General features: G+C 42.3%; 1 protein-coding gene across 4 annotated transcripts in view; it reads right to left on the bottom strand.

Moving 5' to 3' along the window:
- Positions 1 to 3,314: 3,314 nt before the first annotated feature.
- The window catches only part of SRC (SRC proto-oncogene, non-receptor tyrosine kinase), a 96,682-nt gene continuing 80,645 nt past the window's right edge, over positions 3,315 to 19,351 (bottom strand). For 3 of the 4 annotated variants that reach the window (XM_044440210.1, XM_044440209.1, XM_044440208.1), the window contains 7 exons: positions 18,683 to 18,832; positions 15,600 to 15,755; positions 14,146 to 14,325; positions 13,690 to 13,766; positions 11,953 to 12,106; positions 11,103 to 11,234; positions 4,291 to 8,149 (listed from right to left, as the gene is read on the bottom strand). In XM_044440210.1, the coding sequence (XP_044296145.1) occupies positions 7,941 to 8,149; positions 11,103 to 11,234; positions 11,953 to 12,106; positions 13,690 to 13,766; positions 14,146 to 14,325; positions 15,600 to 15,755; positions 18,683 to 18,832 (1,058 nt within the window). In that variant the 3' untranslated portion in view covers positions 4,291 to 7,940. Of the gene's footprint in view, positions 3,463 to 4,290; positions 8,150 to 11,102; positions 11,235 to 11,952; positions 12,107 to 13,689; positions 13,767 to 14,145; positions 14,326 to 15,599; positions 15,756 to 18,682; positions 18,833 to 19,351 lie in introns of those variants that run through there. The other variant, XR_006415684.1, reaches the window with a different exon arrangement.

Genomic DNA, 19,351 nt, shown 5'->3' on the forward strand with positions numbered 1-19,351 from the left:
TTGGGTTGCAAAAAACATTGCAAGGAAAAGAGTTTTGGAATGCCTACTTGCCAGTTAAGACAGAGCACAAATACAAGGTTTAGGTGATTATTTTTGAAGATTTGAGGTTTTTGAATGAGCCAAAAAAAAAATCTCATCAAGCTGCAAAACATCTTGTGCAATAGTAAAATTTGTTAGTTAAGCCTAGGAAAACCAAGCTGAATATAGAAGCAAAGATTGTTCTTTCAGCAAAAAGAACAGGCAATACCCCTTTCATTAAGAGAGATTGTAAATTACTTGTTTGTATCTGTTGGCAGTGGGCTGAATGATTGCACCAAATCAATTCCATTATCCTCACATAGATTCTGTTGCCACAGGGTTGCCTGTACTTCTTTACATTCTTGAAGGCAAGCCAGTGTGCACATAAGATACTAGAAAAGGCATGCTGGACCAGACCAATGGTCTGTTCCCATGGTGGCATAATAGCTTTGCAGAGATCCCACGAGAAGGATGGGGACAAGAGTTCTGTCTGCCAAGGGCTTCAGCAACAGACACCTCTTATGATGAAGGCAACGCAAGAAGAGCCTTCTCCTCCAATCCCCTTTTAAAATCATCCAAATGATCTGCACCCAGGCTTTCCAGTTCTGCTGTGGAATGGCAAGAGTGATGAAGGGTTATATGTCTTTTGCAGTCACAGTTGCGACATGCAAATGCAGCACTGGAAAAAGGGTGGACAATTCCACTACTTCAGTTTTGTTTTGAAAGGTATTCTGATTTCAGAAGTAAATGCAAACACAGAGATGTGGTCCCCTTGCCCTATTTTAGAAGGCATTAGGAGGCCAAACAGAATCTCCAGTGGCCTGGGAGATTTTTCCTAATGCCCTAGTCAGAATAGCCCTAAACAGTTCCTCATACTCTGCTGTGCAGATCACTACCTAACCTCTAGCTTTCTCTTTCCTCTATCAAGGGCAGTAGAAGCTGTATCCCTGTACTCTCAACTCCTGAACCCATTTAGCTTCTCCTTGTGTTATCAGAGAAGCCAACTGTGTTTTTAGGGTGCAGCCACCCTTTCCATTTAGCTTCTAGAAGTGAGCAATTCATTCTTCTCTGGGTAAAGTTGGCCAGGTCAGGGACTGCCATTTCAGACCCACTATGTGTGGGAGAAGGAAAACTTTAAAAGCTCAGCTCTTGGCTAGATTCCAAGATCAGTTGCAAAAAAAGTAGCTCATCCTGAGATACATTGTTGTTCTATATACTTATACACACAGCTGAATATATAGCTACAGCAATATTACCAGCTGAAGTCTACTAGTAATCCTCTTTAGAAACAGTTATTTATCTGTTTGGCATGTATACCTAGTACATAAACCCATTCAAGTTTACTTAACAGTTCTAACTCAGCATGTGGAAACAGTTTGAATTAAAGCAAAATGCATGTGGTTTGAGATATTAAGATTAACATAAACTTTCCTCACCTAACAATGCTGATACAGATGGGCATGTTATTTTTTATAGTAGGTGCCTTATTTTTCTTTCTGAAATACAAACTCAGGAAACATCTACTTGCATTTAACGTTTGTGTGTGAGAGAGGGAAGGGGGGATACCACTGAATGAAAAGAGGATCTTCACCTCCACATACATTTTGGAGTATTTCGTTTTTCAAAGCATTTTATTTTAAAAAAGAAGTATTCAGATACTAAAAAGGAAGAGGATAGGGGGAGAGAAATCATCACATTCTCTGCATAGTTATCTGAGATTTTACAAAATGTGTGTGGGGTTTTGCTGTTGTACTTGTTTAAAATAATTGTAATGCGGAAGAAATCCATGTCCAGACTTGTTTAAACTTCATTCAGGCAACAGCCAGAGCATCACTCCAACAAATTCCTGTATTGTGGGATTTTTTTTAATGGAAAAGGATGGACAAGGCTAACAGAGGAAGCTCTTTTAATGCTTCCTTCGGTTCATGAATTCATTGCACAGGCCAGTTTGGTTCCAATCCTAGGACTGATACTAGCTGCACAAATATATGTACCAAAGTTTAAATGATGCATGAAAAATGCAGTCAGAGAGTTCACAAAAGAGAATTTTTAAGCATTTTTTTCTTTCAAAAAATTTCCCTTGACAAAGAAGAAAAGCAAAAGTAATTACACTCTTCATTTAAATTAGCATTCATGTTCATTATTGCTATACCAAAACCAGAGGAGATATCTGTGATTTTTAACTGACCTATTTGTCTTGATTTTTTAAAAAATGTACATACTTGGGAAAAAGAATCTTTATACATTAATACCTTTCTATATATGTACACATTCATACACCCCCCCCCCCCCAGATGACACTTTCCCCAGTTTAGAATATGTTCTATTTTGTATTTCTCAAGACACTGGTTCTTCTTTGGGGCAGACATTTCAAAATAAAGCATATGAGTTATACAAATGTCACTGGCACAAAAAATGCGGTATCCTCTTTCACCTTCAGCAAAAGGGGTTTTTTCTCCAAACAGCCATCTTTTTGGAGAGAAGGATTTTTCCTCCCCACTCCAACCCCCCAAAAGAACCACCATTCCAGATAATACAAAACACCTTGACATATGAACATGAAAATGCAAATAGAAATACTGCTCACAAATGAAGGGTGTTTTCAAACAAGAGTAATGCATCGGCATTACATTGTGGGAAAATGGCTCAGTAACAGATTTGAGAGAGTGGGTTTTTCTGAGCAGAAAGTTCAGAAAAACATTCTGACTGAGGTAGTAAACCTGAATCTGGGCCATACTTCCTCAGACACGGGACCTCAAATGATGAGCAGTCTCCCCTACCTACCAACTCCCTGCTGCTACCCTGCACATAAAGAATTAGATGTGAGAGAAAGCAGCCTCAGCCTGGAATCAGAAGTGGCATATCCCAGCCAGGTTTATCACCACACTTAGAATTTGGCTGTGCAAAATGTTTTAAATCACAGATAATGTAAGAGCCAAGCCTTTGCCCAAGAAGGCCAATTATCAATCCACAATAGCATTTCATAACCTTGTCTTAAGAAAGGAATATACTGATGGGGATTAGGTATATGCTGGCTCATTGAAATACCCGGAAATGGCCAAAGGAAGGAAGTCATACTGGTCCAAGCAGCTGTGAAAGAAGAGGTATAACAAGGGAATGTTCAGCTTGAAAATGAAGAAGAATGAAAAATGGAAGATTTGGAGGCTTGGGAAGATGCATCAGCTTCATTTCTGGAGTCTGTCTTTTTCCATTAGATCCAATAGGTGGTTCCAGAAGGGCCCAATAGGGTGACTCTGGATTTCAAAAGGGACCAGAATTTTAATTCAAGACATTGCAATATATATTAAAAGCAGCATTGAGCCTCTTGGGTATATTTGGAAAGAAATGTGTAAGGCATATTATGAATGAGCAATGCAAACGAGATACAGGCAGAGAAGAGTTGGTGACTTCTGATACCCTGTTCACACTGGAGGAGGCCGGACCCTGTTTCCAACATAACAAAATAGGAATGCGGTTAGATACTCTGCAGGAGGTGGGGATTTTCACATGTAACAAAGCAGCTGTTCAAAAGAATCCCATGGTTAGACTTTAAACTTTAGTGCTGAGAAGCACTGAGCATTCTGTGGTCCTGAGGTACACACATGGCCTTGCTATAAGGTGGAGGTGGTTCATGTCTCAGCATTAGAAAAACTTGAATCAGGATTATTTGGAGAAGGAGGTTGTGCAAAACATGGAATTTCTACCCTGTTCCAGGTCCCTTCTCTTGTCAACAGGCAAGGTTCTAGAACTGAGTTGAAGGGAAGCACATATTGTCATTGCTGCAGACCATTTTGGTGCCTTCTCAGCTGTGCTCCAGGTTTCAGTGGTGGACATAATGGCTTGATAACCCAAATAATTTTGCAGAGGACTAACTGGAGCATTGACAGAGGTTCTATATTCGAAGTACATAGTTGCAAGAATAACACACCTTCTTACAGGCCAAAGATCTTTGGATCTTTCTGAGCAAAAAGACCTCCAACACACCTTCCTATTCTAACACTGAGGTGATAGCAAAAATTGCTTACATCTTGCACATATGATACCATGGAGAATGGGCAAAGCAATGAGATACCTATTTGTCCAATGCAAATAAGCTCTTAAGTCCTGACTTAAGTTGGTCCTGAAGAACAGACGATCGTACAAATGAAAAAATGTTTTTGCCCTTGGAGGTGGTGGTTTTTGGTTTTGGCACATAGGAAAACATGGACAATTTAGATGGAAATACAAAATAAAATGACCAAGTGATGGCAAGTCAACAACATTGAATTCCAGCTAAGTATAATTGCAACAAAACATTCTTATTACCTTAAAAATCACATGCATGTAAGTTGACATCCAAAGCCACCGAGTAGCAAGAACTCAGATGACTTAAGGGCTATATACAAGAGTAGTATTTTACAACTGGCAAGAAACCTCCCAATAAAAAGAAACTGGTACACTGCAGAAGCATTTTCTGTACACTGATAACAGTTATTTGCAATAAAAGGCAGATCTGTTTATGTATGGCTTGGATTGCTGTTTCTGCTTGGGGCTTTGCATGGTTTTTTTGAATGAGGTGGTAGCCCATGTTAGTGATGATTGTTGAACTGGCTTTCCCTGTATATCCCTCATTCTTTTCTTGCAAGAATCGCAGGAATCCTCTCCAACGACTGCACTAAATTAATCTCAATCTTCTTTTCTCTGTAGGGAGGTAGGCTGTTTCTTGGACTGCAGGCTTGGACCCTCCATGTAATCAGAGGCTCATTTCAGAGAGAGTCACACTTAGATCTCAATGGGACATCATTGTGCCTAATATAATATTGATTGCAACAGGACTGGGGAGAGAGAAATTGCTTTTCGTGGATTGTGGGGGCGGGGGGCTCAGTACAAGTGTTAGCTATGCAAAATGTTTGCCTGCCTTCTCGCATTAGATGTGTCTACTTGGGTACTGACCTCAAATGCTATGGTGTTTATTTAGGTAGAAGTCACAGTACTACTCAGCTCTATTTCACCAGTATTTGGATAGATACCCAAGAACCTGGAAGCCTGTGGTGACAGGAGTATGGAGTGTGGTGGTGATGAGTAAAAGGATGATTAACTGGGTGTTCCACATTTCCCCAGGGAGAAGCTTCCTGCTTAAGATGCTACAGCAACCGTGCTGATTTTAAAACACTTCTTCGTGTCTACTCATGAATGCATCACAGGCACTTCAGAGAAGCTGCCTTTTCAATCCCTTTGATGCACATTCTATCCTATGAATCTGGGCATGTATAGCTGTTTGGAGAGTTGCCCTAGTTAAAAAATGACTCAACCCGAAAGCTGACCCCTCAGACCAGTCCTGGAGTGCATCTCGGGTCTCTCCTAGCATGTTGCACACACTCACTCCATCTGCCTATTCTCCCCGAAGGCACAAATTCCTTGGCTTTGGGACTCCAATGTAACAGGAATGCTCGCACCAAGGTAACAATAGCTTTAGCTGGGTGAAGGTCATTGAACATGTTGACCACAGCATCACATGCTGACGGGGCTAGGAGCTGGTGTTTAGGCTTCCATCCTGCCAATTTCTTGTACTTTCCAGAGAAGGGACAGTTTCGGCATATAACAAAGAAGCATTGCCATATCAATTTGAAAACAGGCAGATGGTTCTATAAGCTAGAATATTAGCTGCAATCCACTGTTCAGATACCAGCTGAGGTTAAAACAGCTTCTGGTATGCAGCAGGGTGGAACTGAGCATGGAAAGCATGAAAATCTCTTGTAAGATCCATGGAAAGTAACAACTGATCAAGAAAGAGATTGCACTGGGTATGACTCATCAGAAGACTGAGCCCCATGGGTAAGAACTATAAAGGCCAAACTACAGATTGCATGCAGTTACGTGGATCACTTCTCCTGCTTTTTTTTTTTTTTAACTGAAAGATTTTTCAAGTGGTGAATTTAAACAGAGGTATAGCACAGGGTGTGTGCGCACATATACATGTCCATGTATGCTTACTCTTCCTCAGCTGGTTGCAGTTCAAAACCACACCCCCACACATAATTATCTCCCTCCCCTCCATGAGTGCAAAGCAGCTTGGGAGGGGTAAGTAGAATATAATCTGTCTAGGAAGCAAAAGTTTAAGCAACCCTTCAAAACTTCCTCTGCTGAAACTCACCTCCCCAGCTCCTCAGCAAAAAAATAACAATTTTTAAAGCCAAGAGAAAAACCATTTGCATGTGTCAAGTGCCTCCTGCAAAATAAGGGCATTTGGCATGATTTGCATCCAAGGCATAACTGGGAAAATTTCAGGACATGACCATTCAGCAAGCACTGTGCCTGATTCTTGAAAAGATCGTTTATGTGCAAGGAACATGCATGAGGTTTTGTACGTGCTTTCTAAAGCAGAAGTGTGAATTAAATCATTGACCTAAAATTCTGTCTAGCAAGCCTAGCAGCCCATATCATATTTAGACAGGAAGGCAGGTTAAAGTATTCTAGCAGAAAAATCAGGTTTTGCAGAGCTTTATGGGCTTCACTGACTTCTCTCTGATGAACCCACCCACCAAATGTGTCATAAATTGTAGCAGAGATGGGGCTTCTTTGCAGATTTTGAGCAGAGATTAAACCAAGTGTGCACATTATGTGACTCAGAGAATGGCACTCTGCAAGGTCCCTTTGTCCTGCAAGAAGCAGAACAGTACCCCCTGTGCAAAATAGCAGAACTGTTGACCCAACAGTTGCATTTGGCTTCTGAGGTGTTAAGGAGCCCCAGAAAGCATCCATATGAAAAGAAAAAGAAACTTTGTACATAATTATTAGAGTGCCCTGTGGAAGACTAATATTACCTGTACAGGATGCAAGGTTGGCACTTAGGGGTTGGTGGTATGCTATGTGCAAGGAAAGAAAACAAATATGACCCTGAGGATATCCCTTTTTGCAGATCTAAGAAATTTGTGTTCATAATTAGGATTGAAGTCTAGACAGGAAGGCAAGCCTGCAGTCCAAGATCTAATAGCTGAAAAAAATAACAAGTTATCACTGGCACCACTGGCAACACAAGTACAACTGCTGGCTGCAGCCCTGCCAAGAAGAGGGTAGTGAACAACCAAACCACATGCAGGCAAGCCCAGCATCTGCACTCTGTCTTCTTCTACGGCAAAGATCTGCAAGTGCACCCCAAACAAATGGGACAAACGGGGTGGACAGTGACACAGCCAACTCTCAGTGGTCTACAAGAAAACAGTGGCAATTTAAAAAAAAATGCACGCACACACACTCGCACAGGGGAGGATGATAAGCACATACGATTGTGAAGTATCCATAATATATGTGAACGACAATTGTTTTTTCCTGGAGTGAAGCAGCCAGTCCAGTTCCAGGATATGGATATGGGAAGGAAAGGGGGAATTGTGCTGGTTTTATATGTAATGGAGAACGCAAGCCATATGAATCCAAAAGGCAATATTATATAGTGTCACCACTTAGTCAGGGATGACCCAAGTGCTTCGAAGTCTTGCAGGCTGTAAAACAGCCCGTGACATTATCATCAGAGGAAAGAGCTGTCATATTCTTTTTTGATTGTAGTCAAAGGTGGCTTGGAGGGAGGACAAACTCCAGTAGGCACACAGCCCTCATGAACTGGATCCCTGGTTTTCACTTGCCTTCTTCTCTTCTGGAAGGACTTGGCTTTTCTAAAGCCCCATCTGCTGCATCATAGCCAACTTCATTTCAAAAGTAGGGCTACGACACCTTTGTTAACCCAGAACAGTCCGTCCAGGGCACTACATTGGTTAACAAGGAGCCCATTACACTCCTTGAAAGGGAGAGCAGGTTGAATCATCAGCAATATGAGGAGCACCTGCCAGGTGTTCCGGAAGTGTTCCAGAAAGGTCCCAGAGTCTCTCTTGAGCACATAATCAGTAGGAGCAGCATGGAGGCTTTGGCAAAGGACTCTGTCTCCAGATCTATAGGTTCTCTCCTGGCTGATACTGAGGCTCTGTGGATGTGAAGTAGTCCTCCAAGAAAGCCTGAAGGTACTCAAAAGTAGGCCTTTCCTCGGGATCCTTCCTCCAACACTGGCACATCAGATCATGCAGAGATTCTGGGCATTCTGGAGGACAAGGCATCCGATAGCCTCGTTCCACTTGATCCAGCACTTCCCGGTTCACCATACCTATTGGTACAAAAGCAGAGATGGGTCATTGGGACCACTGGCAAACCCCTCTTAGATCCCAAAACTTATCACATCTCTAAAAAGCTGTGTGTTATTTGGCTCTTCCAAAGCACTGTTCAGTCAAAATATAGATAAGCAGAGTTACATTTGAATTACAAGACAGTAATTTAAGCAGCTCCCCCAACATTCGGCAGAAAGCTCATTATTGTTCTTCCTGTTTTCCAGATGGTTTCTCTAATGCCAGAAAATATAAAACTGGAAACTTGCTAGGAATAAAAACAACAGCAGCAACATCATAATAATCTTCCATTATCCCAGATATCCAACGTATTTGCAATATATGGATATTCTGATCATGTGAGTGGTCTATTGCTGCTTCCTTCTGCACTTCTTCCTCCACCCCAGCTGATCTACTGACAGCAGCATGAGAAATAATCATGACTGGGGACATCCATAACATTACTGATGTAGTATGCAACTGAACCATGAAAAAAGTGCAAACGGTTGTTCAAGAGATAACAACGGTGCAACGCTGAACATAAGAACTGGGCCAGGATGCACAAACAAAGGCATGGGACCATATCCAGCTTGGCAGGGTCGCAATCCAACCCTTGGAGGTTCTTCAGATGGCCACAGCACTTCCCCTTTCGCCTACCACTGATGGGTGGTTTCCTTGCACACTTTTTCTTCTCATTCTCATTTTCTTCTACAGGCTGTAAAAGCTTTACAATGAAATATGCTGGTATATTTGGTATTTTGGCAGCACACCGTTTTGCTTTCCCTCTAACCCAGCACTGGAATGCATCCTCTAAAATAGAATTCAAGCCTCAGGCTGACAGAGGTCTGCATCCCTGACTTGAGGTTTAAAGAAAGACAGAGGTGTTCAGTTATATTCAAACCACGGAGAAGTTCATTTCCCCCATCTTCCATTTATCCATCAATTGTGTATCCCAGTGTAAAAAGCTTCCTTGTATTTGTGAAGCAGTAAATATTTGAACCGTCCCTTTCATAAGCTATTGCGAATGCTGCATCCATTGCTCTCAAGCATCCATTGTTGTGAAGGCTATCTTAAAATTTCCAAAACTACCTTTTCTTACGTGATATTCAGAGGCAGGACAGTGCATGGTCAGTGGTAGATACTATGATAGACTTAGAATTAAAGCTCAGCACAGTATTTGTGAGTTTCATGTGTGTTGAAACTGGCATGACAGATGAGGGAAGACATCAGACATCAATATTCTGTCAGTTTGTCAAAGATGCCGCTTTTTGACCAAATCCCGGATGTTAATCCCCCTCAGTATTATGAACCCTTCCATCTCAAACCAAAGACAGATTTTTTTTAATGTTCCAGGAAATTACAGTCTAAGTTAGATGTTCCCAAGCACTGGGATCAAGGGAAGCTGTGTAATCTCTCAGCTTAGCTAAACCAGTGTCACAAGCTAGGTTTCCCCTTGGCTCTTCCAAAATAGCAGATGATTCTTTGCCAAAAAGCTTTTTTATTCTCCAATGCACTTCCAGTAAGCACAACCAACAAAGAATGAGTCTCTGAGCATGCTCAAAGTGGTTCTTTGAACACAATCAAGCAACTACTTCCAAGCACCCCTCTTTGGAGTACCTCCCTTTTGGATACAGGCAAGCCTCTTCTCTGTCCGGTGCCCCTCTAGTTGGTTGTCCCATCCCTCCCGACATTGCATCATGGGGTCATGAGTCATACCAAGCTTGGCTGGCTACATGAGTTCCTCTCCCATGCCCTTTCCCTGTAGTTGTAATTCCTGACTATTCTCAACATCCACCTGAACACCTGAAGAAGGTGCCCTGGAGATTAGTTCCTCTTCTTCTTCCATTTCAACATCTGAGAAATCTGGTTCCCAGAGCCCCTCATCATCTGATGAGTCTAAATCAGCTTGACCTTGGAACACACACCGAGAATAACTGGCCCTTTTATTCCTAACAACCAGCTCTGGAATTGCAATGCAATTGAGTTAAGGCTCAGGCAGAGCTCCTTTATAGCACTCCTTGCAAGTCAGAGCGGGGACAGGGTCATACTAACATCACAGCCCAAGGGAGGTATGATGCAGGGTAGACTTACAGCCAGTGTACAAGGACTCTCTGCCAAAGCTTTAGCTCAGTCAGGCTGCAAAGCCAAGCTCAGCATTGCAGAGCTTCTGTTTTACGCGTTGTGAGTGCTGCTGTAGACTGAAAGCTGAGAGACAGCACTGTTCCTTGCAGCATTAAAAATAAAGTCAGCTTCTGCCCAGTTCTTAATTGTGTTCAGGTTAAAAATAAAAGATGAAATGGGGCAGAGAATTCTACACACACACCATAAAAGGACACTGAAACAGAAGGTGCTTTTCAACAATAATGAGACTGAAAGTAAAGACATTGTTTCAAATAAGGGATTACAGCATTTAGAGGGCGCACATGCATCTGTATAGGGGGGTTCTGGTCTGCTTGAAAAGGCAACAGAACATAGGAAGCATTCTAGTTTGTGGTTGTTTCCAGATGAGGCTTTGATTGTGCAGTCACCCTTCCTCATTCACAGAATTTCTCATTTTACAATCATGCCTTGCATTCCCATCCTACCTGCACGCTCCCCCTCCACATCTTTTATATTAAAAAAATATCTGTTAAAGAGGGGAAAATGTAAGAGAAGAACAGGAACTTTGGACTGGTAATGCTAGGGCTATACATCGGGAAGCACTTCAGCTCTTATATTTGTCAAGCCCAGTAAAGTCTACTCTAACTAGCCACAGCAACCTAGGATCTCAAGGCAAGGTCCTTCCCTCACCTGCTAACTGACCCTGGAAATGCCAAGGGCTGAACTTGCAGTCTTCCACATGCAGAATATGTGCTCTATCACTGAGCTTTGGCCACTGCACAAATGAACAAGGCGTTCTTTACAGCTGGTGCATTGGCCCCTGAAGCACCTCAGCAGAACTGGATAGACACGTACCTGGATAGGGCACTCGGCCCTTTGTGGCCAGTTCAGTCAGCAATATTCCGAAGGACCATACATCTGATTTGATGGTGAACCGGCCATAGAGAGCAGCTTCTGGAGCAGTCCACTTAATGGGAAATTTAGCACCTAAGATAGAAAGGGGCAAGAGGGAAACAGGTTTAAAAATGTTGCCCATATATTCTTCTGCAGAGTCCACAAAAAGAGAAGAATGTGAAATGATGATGGAGACCTAGTTCACACACAACTTTAAACCAGATTGTATCTAATCTATGGTTTGTTTTCCTACCCATGGCTTATCTGAAAAACAATTGAATAAGCCATGTTTTGTTTTTTCAATCCCTGGATTGTTTGTTTCCCTCTTCTACCCACTCCCAGTATCCCAAATATCTTTGTGTTGCTATACTGTTAGCATGCGGAGTGGGTGTTCTCTTTTACACTCTTGCTCACTACATTCATAGCCTGGCAAAAAAATCCACGGTTCTGAATTTCTGGTGTGAAACAACCCATAGTTTAAACAACCCAACAATAGAACAAAGCCTCTCCTTCTAGCTTGTTCATAGTTAACAAACCATGATTCCAAAATTCAGCTATGCATAGATTAAATACCCTATCAGTGAACATTATGTATAAATCAAATGTCTATTACTACCTTTGTATCATTCCCAAGCTGTGGTAAAGAATAGTAACTTGAGATACCCTCAGCACAGCACAACACCTTCCTGTGTCTAGGCCAGAAAGCTTTCACACTGGGCTTTCACCCAGATTTCTTCCCTTCTGGAGAACTAACTAGTTTGAAGCTAATAATTCCACCCAAACAATTAATGAAGGAGAGCGTGGTGCATACCTTGTCTTGCTGTGTATTCATTGTCTTCAATTAGCCGTGCCAGCCCAAAGTCAGCTACCTTGCACACCAGGTTCTCCCCTACAAGGATGTTGGCAGCTCGGAGATCTCTGTGAACATAGTTCATCCTCTCCACATATGCCATGCCAGACGCAATCTAGAACCACCCCAAACACAAAAGACATTCTGAGTTTTCTTGAGCTGGCATTATGCTCAGTCACTCCTCTGGCTTGTAGCTTGACCGCTATCGAAATACAACCCCCAAGAGCTGATTTGAAATGAATTCAGCCATTGGGCTGAAAGAGATTCAGTACCCCTGCAGTAAAGACCCTCCAAAGCACAGCAAAGCCCCACTAACTGTGGCAGAGGATACTTCTAGGCAGGCAGTTTCTAGCCCTCCTGAAGCACTGCCTGCATACTGTATGCCTTATAAAGTGGAATTCCACACTGCCACGAGCATAGTGCCCATCGTGGGTTGACATACCCAGACTTTCCATCTACATTAGTGGCTGGGATATAGTCATGTGGGTACCTTCCTTGACCCTTTTCTTCCTGATGCACTTGGAGAGGCAGGGTGCAGCAGAGAAGGAACAGCTGACGTTTTGGCTCTGCTGGTTTTCAAAAAGGCCAAAAAAAGAAGAAAAAAGGCAAAAAAGAAAATTAGCCCACCAGAGTTTTGTTATCTACAAAACTAGGGCAGGGACCTAGGTTTTCATGCCAAAAAGGAGTAGAAGGGAGAAAGTGGAGGCCCGCCCTCCACCACATTTCATCACAGTGAAGGCTGGTGGGGGCGGGGGTGCCAACCTCTGAAAATTCAGTGCAGGGAAAAGGGATTTCCTGCTCCCTTTTTCATGCCTTCTTAGATTCTTGTAGAGTCGAAGAGCGGAGTTTTTCTTGCTAATTTCTAAGGTCTGCACAAGCCAGAAGTGGCTGGGTTCCCAACCCCACCATCAATTAGAAATGCCTCTCAGGAGGCTAACATGCAGAGCAGGCATCATGGGAAAGCTGTGGTTGCTCCCCGCAAAGCCATGGCTAATGCAGTCCTGCTTGCTTTTTTCTCCCAATGCGCACAACACCAAGACAGAAGGAATCAGGGGCCCATTTCTGCTCCAGTGGTGGCTGAGCTGGTTGTCATAGTTGGGTGGCATAAAGGTTGGAGGGAACAGCAGCTGCTGCCAACACCATCACAACCTCATGGAGCCCCATCTGTGCAGTGTTCATGCCCAAAGAAGTTTGTTTTTTAAAAAGAAAAAAAGACAAAGGGCAAAACTCTGAACTGTTTCACAGTTACAAGGGATGATTGTTACAAGGAAATGCCTAGCAAGAGATACAGAAAAGCAGGGCACTGACACAGGCATTCAACTGTCATGTGGATGCCTTCTCCCACCAGCTAACTTAATCATCAGCCATACCCATGGAAACTGTCCTAATGTTAAATTCCTTTCAAAAAGTCCAATTTTTCTGAACTTTAAAAAAAAGAACAGAATTAGCAAAATTCAAACACAGGATAAAGATTGTGCATTTGACTGTGATGTAGGGATGTCCAATAAAAAGAACACAGCTACTGCAGAGCGAACCCTTTGACTAGAAGCATGAACAATCTCATGGTTTTCTTTCTCCAGTCTGCACCACTTCCTGCAACAAGGTTGCAACAAGGTGACTCAATGAACATGTATTTGGAAAGTGGCATTGTATAATTCTGCAATGTGCAGATTGGTTCTCAAACCAGACGACACTCACCTGAGCTGCCATGTCCACTAGCTGGGGCAGCCTGAGATACTTGCCCATCTCCCCCTTCAAGAAATCCAGGAGGCTTCCTAGGGTGGAATATATAGTTGTCAGTAATCAAAGCAGGGGCAAAGCCTAAATATTTGCAGATATTTTCCCCCTGCAGAAGCTGTTGTAATGTCATGGAATGGACAATGCCCTTTAATTTGGGCCCACCAGCTGTTATAAAGAGTGTGGAATACAAGAACTTTATCCAGTTGTTCTTTAGTATATTTTCCCCCCCATATCCTGATTTGGGTGGAATTTTCCACTCCTCAAGTTTTCAAGCAGCATGGGATGTGCTGAATTTGCAAAAAAGCCTTGGAATGTTATTTGATCCAATTTTGCCTATTTAGTTTGAAGAAGAGACTATCCCTAGGAAAGCACACAGCCACTCTGACACACAGTACATTGCTCTGCTCTGAGCACCTTTGCACATGTATTCTGTGACGATGTAGATTGGCTCTTCTGAAACCACAGCATACAACTGCACCAGCTTCTCATGGCGCAGCTTCTTCATGACCTGGGCTTCCTGTAGAAATGCTTCTGGGGACATTGTCCCAGGTTTCAGTGTCTTTATTGCCACCCTGGTGGTGCCGTTCCAAGTCCCTGGAGTAGAAACATAATTGGTTAACATGATACTGAAAAGACATGTTTTTGAAAGAGAGATATCTGCAGATAAGAAAAAGTCTTGCATAGCACATTCAGAGCATACTAGTACTATTCTCACTGCCATATGTAATTTATATAGCCAGATATAAAGGACCAGGAGAGGCTATTGTTCTTGGCAAATGTAGACATATCTCTAGATGTTTATAGTGTATATCTGTCCCTCTTCGAAAATTGGTTTCTGGATGGCACCTTTTATTCTCTTCCCATGAGAAAGTCACCATTACATGTTCTTATTTTGCTACTATATCATACAGTGATGGCCACCACTGTGGATGGTTTGACAAGGGGATCTGATGTTTCAGAGGCAACTAAACTTCATAACATTCCCTCCACCAAGAATCTTAATGTGATATATGTGAATTACAATACCAAAAGTAGATTCATATCCATGTATTATCCAAGCTCAAAACATTTCTGCTTCAGAGATGGAACCAGCAGGTACATTTGAAGAAACCATCCTTTGGATTATAGTTAACCTTCAAGTTGATGTAGTCTGTTGTGTCCTTTAAGAACACTCATGGCAATGCACTGTTCAGATACCAGAAGTTCATTCAAACAAGGTGTCTCAATTTGCATAGATATATGTGAACTGATATCCTTAATTTGCCAACAGCTTGTCAGGGTTTGGATCTAGTTTGAGTCATATTTAGGGTCAGCTCACTGAAATCAATGGGACTACATCTGGAACCAGCCATGGTATTTCATACTGGGCAGTTGTTTTGTTTCTATCATCATCTATGGCCAATATAGAAATAAAACTGAACTGTAACAGAGTCCAACTGACAAGGAAGAGACAATTGTGTTTAATGTTCTTGTTCTCTTTTTTGCTCTCACTCTCTCACACACACTTGACTCAAGTAAAATCTTGCACAATCCAACTGTGCCGGCAGCTGTTACAAAGCTTTGAGCAATTGCCCTACTGCAACACCACGGATGCTTTGGGGCAGGCTGGAGGTGGTTGCCCCGGTGAAAAAACTGCATCTGATCTTAGCTGACTTTTGCTTTGTACAGCAGATGTTAAAACCAGTGTAGATTACTCAGATGTATCCAAGATAAACAGTCACAAAAGATTCCCAAATAAATGCTAATAGCTGTTTTTCTGCATCTTGTCCTTCTGAAAGACTCTGCCGGAAATCTACTTCATTCCCAGAAATTCAATGGCCATCCTATCAGATGTGTGCTTTCATGACTTAACTGCAAGAAATCCTTACCCATCCAGACTTCTCCAAAACAGCCTTGCCCCAGCTTCACCTCTAATCTTAGTGACTCCCGAGGGATTTCCCAAGCATCCTTTGCCAGGCCTTGTGTCTGAGGTTTGCTGGTTGGGCAGACATTGGTGAGCCGGTGGCACAAGCCATCTGCATGTTCTGAGAAAGGCAAATACACAGAGCAGAATAAAACACAGGAAAATGAGACACATTATTCTAAGGATTCCTACTTCTTTCCTTCTTAATCCCAGTTTGGATTCCCTCGGGTCTCTAATTAAATATAGCCTTTTAAATCTAGGAGTACATTTTATACACGGTCTCTCTCTCTCCCTTTCCCCTGCCCCCTCAAAACTACTTTTCTATATCAGATGTTCTACAAATCATCAAAGCAGCACTTAAATGGGTACAAACAACACAGCCGCTCCAAAGGAGCTTCAAGCTAAGTTTCCTGTGTGGATTTATTGCCCCATATCCTATCTACCTTGAAGATGACAACAATGGCTATTTCCAAAAAGAGACCACATAAATCTGCCTGGAACCCTGCTGTTATTGCCAGACATGCGAGGACTTGTCATTATTCAGAAAGAAGAGAAAGGCACCAGAGACAGTGTGAGTGGCCCACTTGGGCCAAGTCCCAAGTCCTTCTTCTGGAGCCCTGAACCTGCAGGCAGCCACCTGACCTACCACCCTGCTCTCCATGGGCATGAGATGATCGCTGATGCATTTGATTCGCCTGGATTTGCTGGCTTTTTGCCCTCATCCACTTCAGCTCCTGTTGCCACCTTTCACCTGAGGAGCTTTTCCCCCAAAATCAAATGTCCTCCTCTCCATTTATACATCCCTTTTAAAAAACAGCAGTGCCCTTAGGAGACAAGTTCCTTTAAAGACCACCTTAGAACACATGTAAATTAACATATGCAGATTTGTGCTTTTATTCTTTTGGTCCTCCGGGACAAAGCTCGGGATATTTTTGGTACCTAACACTGCCCCTGGAAAACATTCTGCATAATCTCAGAAACTAGAAGGCACTCATTACAAGGCTAAAGGCCCATCAAGCATTTTACTATGCTTATCAGTGAAACATATTAAATTCACCACATAAAATATGAAAGGCATAGGCAAGTGTCTATTCCAACTTCAAGGCTGCTGCTAGATTCTCCAGGTCATGGTCAGAATGACTTCACAGTTGCTTTTCTTAGTACATCATAAATCACTTTACCATCTTTATTGGTTGCCAGTTGAGCTCTGAGCCCAATTTATGGTGATCGATTTAACATGTAAAGCCTAATCCTCCAAGGAGGTAAGGAGGATGGCTAGTAGAAAAGGGACCTTCTCCGTAGTTGTGTCCCACCTATGAAACAGCCTCCCAAAAGCAGTTCATCTGGTGTCCTCACTGCAATCTTTTTGGAACCAGGCAAAAACAGTTTTATTCTCTAGGCATTTGATATTATTCTGATAATTTTAACTTGTCTGTTGTTTAATATGTATGATTTAAAATTATTGCCTTTGGCTGCATGCTGTCTTGTTTTATTGTCTTTTGTTATTGTTCTTTAAGTGTAGCTTTTATTGTTATTATATGTTTTAATGATTGTGATCTGCTTAGAGGGCCCTTGGGCTGATCAGCAGAAAATAAGTCTAAAAACAAACAAACAAACAAACAAACAAACAGCTGCCCTGAGAGTCATTTTTTCATAGAAGGCTGGGGTACAAATTAAATGGAATCAAATAAAATCAATAAATCATCAGCCAGGGCAGGGTTTGGTCTAGGTGCTAAATCCAGCCTCCCTAGGGACCCAGTCTGCCCTCCTGGGGTACTCCAGAGAGCTATAGCCCTTTTACCCCAACCTGCAATTGTTTGATTGTTTCCTGGCTTTTATGCACAATTGTCCTCATTTCAAAAGACTGAAATGCCTCTCCTAAGGCTTAGTTACTGGCAGTGAGAGCTTTCAGCTACAAGATGCTGGTGTCTGTAGTTTTGACTCTGCTGCCTTTTCCTCCCCTCCCCCTTAACAACTGAAGTGAGGCCTGCAAGAACTCCTGAGAAATTTAATTCATCCTTCAGACTGAAAGCAATTTCCCACCCTTAAATCAATGGAAGCCCCTGCCAGAAACAACCCTGGGCATTTGCTGCACATTTGCCTCTTCCAACCCAGAACACACCTTTTTCTTTCAAAATCACCAGCAGCTAGATGAAGGTTCTCGTCAGTAAAGGTGAGTTCAATGGAGGTTCAAGTTGACAGGTCAACTTTGGGCTCATTCATAGGAAACAGGAATTGTGTTACGCAAGCAGAACTGAGCTGCATATTTACTTGGATAAAGGAAAGCATTACTAAGGTGCCCAGAAATATCTATATCCATAGATAAGACTCATCCAAGAATCTATCTAGCTTTATTGTGATTCATCAAGGGTCATCCTTTGCATACCTATCTGAAAGTATGAAACTATTCTAGTGCTGGTCAAAAAGATCACCAGGTTTCCAGCCCCTACCATCTCACATATTATGCAAGAAAAGAAAGCCAAAAAATGTAAAAGCCTTCATCCTTTCTCCTGTTGCATGTATTCCCCCTTTGCACCCTTGACCTGACCTTCAGCTTCTTATTCTCCTCCCCTGCAGTTTTCTCTGTACAAATATCAAATTATTCTGAAAATGTGCACCTTTTACTTGTTTTCTTCTGAAACAGAAACCACTGATAGGGTGCAGCCATGACATCTTCTATGTGGTCATGTAAACAGGTTGATCAGGACTTCAAGGTACAGTGGTAGATTGGCCAAGTGGGCCAAACATTGCATTAATTCCATTAAACCTGGACCTGACAGATGCACTCTCTTGATTTCCTAAGGAATGCGTGATTTCCTGTTGGATCATTCTGTCTGAATAATGTTGTTTAAACTGTAGGGAGCCAATATAATGAATAATTTGTTACAACAAGATGGTGGTGACTGCATGATTCTTGCTTTAATTCCTTGCTGGGATGAAGATGCTATCCAAACTTCACTGCTTTGTTTCAAAAGGTAACTTGGACAGGGCCGCCTTATTCTGCAACAAATCCTGCATTATTGGAAGATGAATTGAAATTACACTTACTCGAGTAATAAGCCACTAGCTGCTGCAGACTGCTGAACTGTGTGCGGGATGTGATGTAGAAGCCACCATTGTCCAGCTTGCGGATCTTGTAGTGCTTCACATTAAGGCCCTTGGCATTGTCAAAATCAGAGACAGAGAGGCAATAGGCACCTGTTGAGAAAGTATGAGTACAGCTCAGATATTCTGCCTAAGAGACGCACTGAGGCCAATGTTTAGCAGGACTGCTACACACAAGATTCTAGGACTATATCTATATCACTCATTCCTTCAAAGGTCAACAGAATTATTTTCTGCGTAAGATAAATAGGAGTGGTTCTCCTTGGATTGTTCTGTTCTTTGGGTGCTAAAACATTTACAGCATTTAACAACAATATAAAGTTTTGGACACTTAATTATTGCCCCAGATGATGCCTGTGTAGACACTCTATTTTATCTTATACACAACTGGGCTGGCCCACCTTGTAAGAGAGGAAACAAAGTACAGGGAAACTAATATACAGAGACCTATTGATTCATTGCTCCCTTGTGGCATTTTAGAATGGAGGGAAATTCTGTACTCAGGTATTTTCAAGCAAACCTCTCATGCTACAAAGTCCTGATGCCACTTTCACATAAGAAGGCTGGTGATGCTGCAGTCAGCAGGATGGTAACTTCACAGCAGGATTAGCA

The sequence above is a fragment of the Varanus komodoensis genome, unplaced genomic scaffold (assembly GCF_004798865.1).
Source record: "Varanus komodoensis strain SLA01 unplaced genomic scaffold, ASM479886v1 scaffold37, whole genome shotgun sequence".
NCBI lineage: Eukaryota > Metazoa > Chordata > Lepidosauria > Squamata > Varanidae > Varanus > Varanus komodoensis.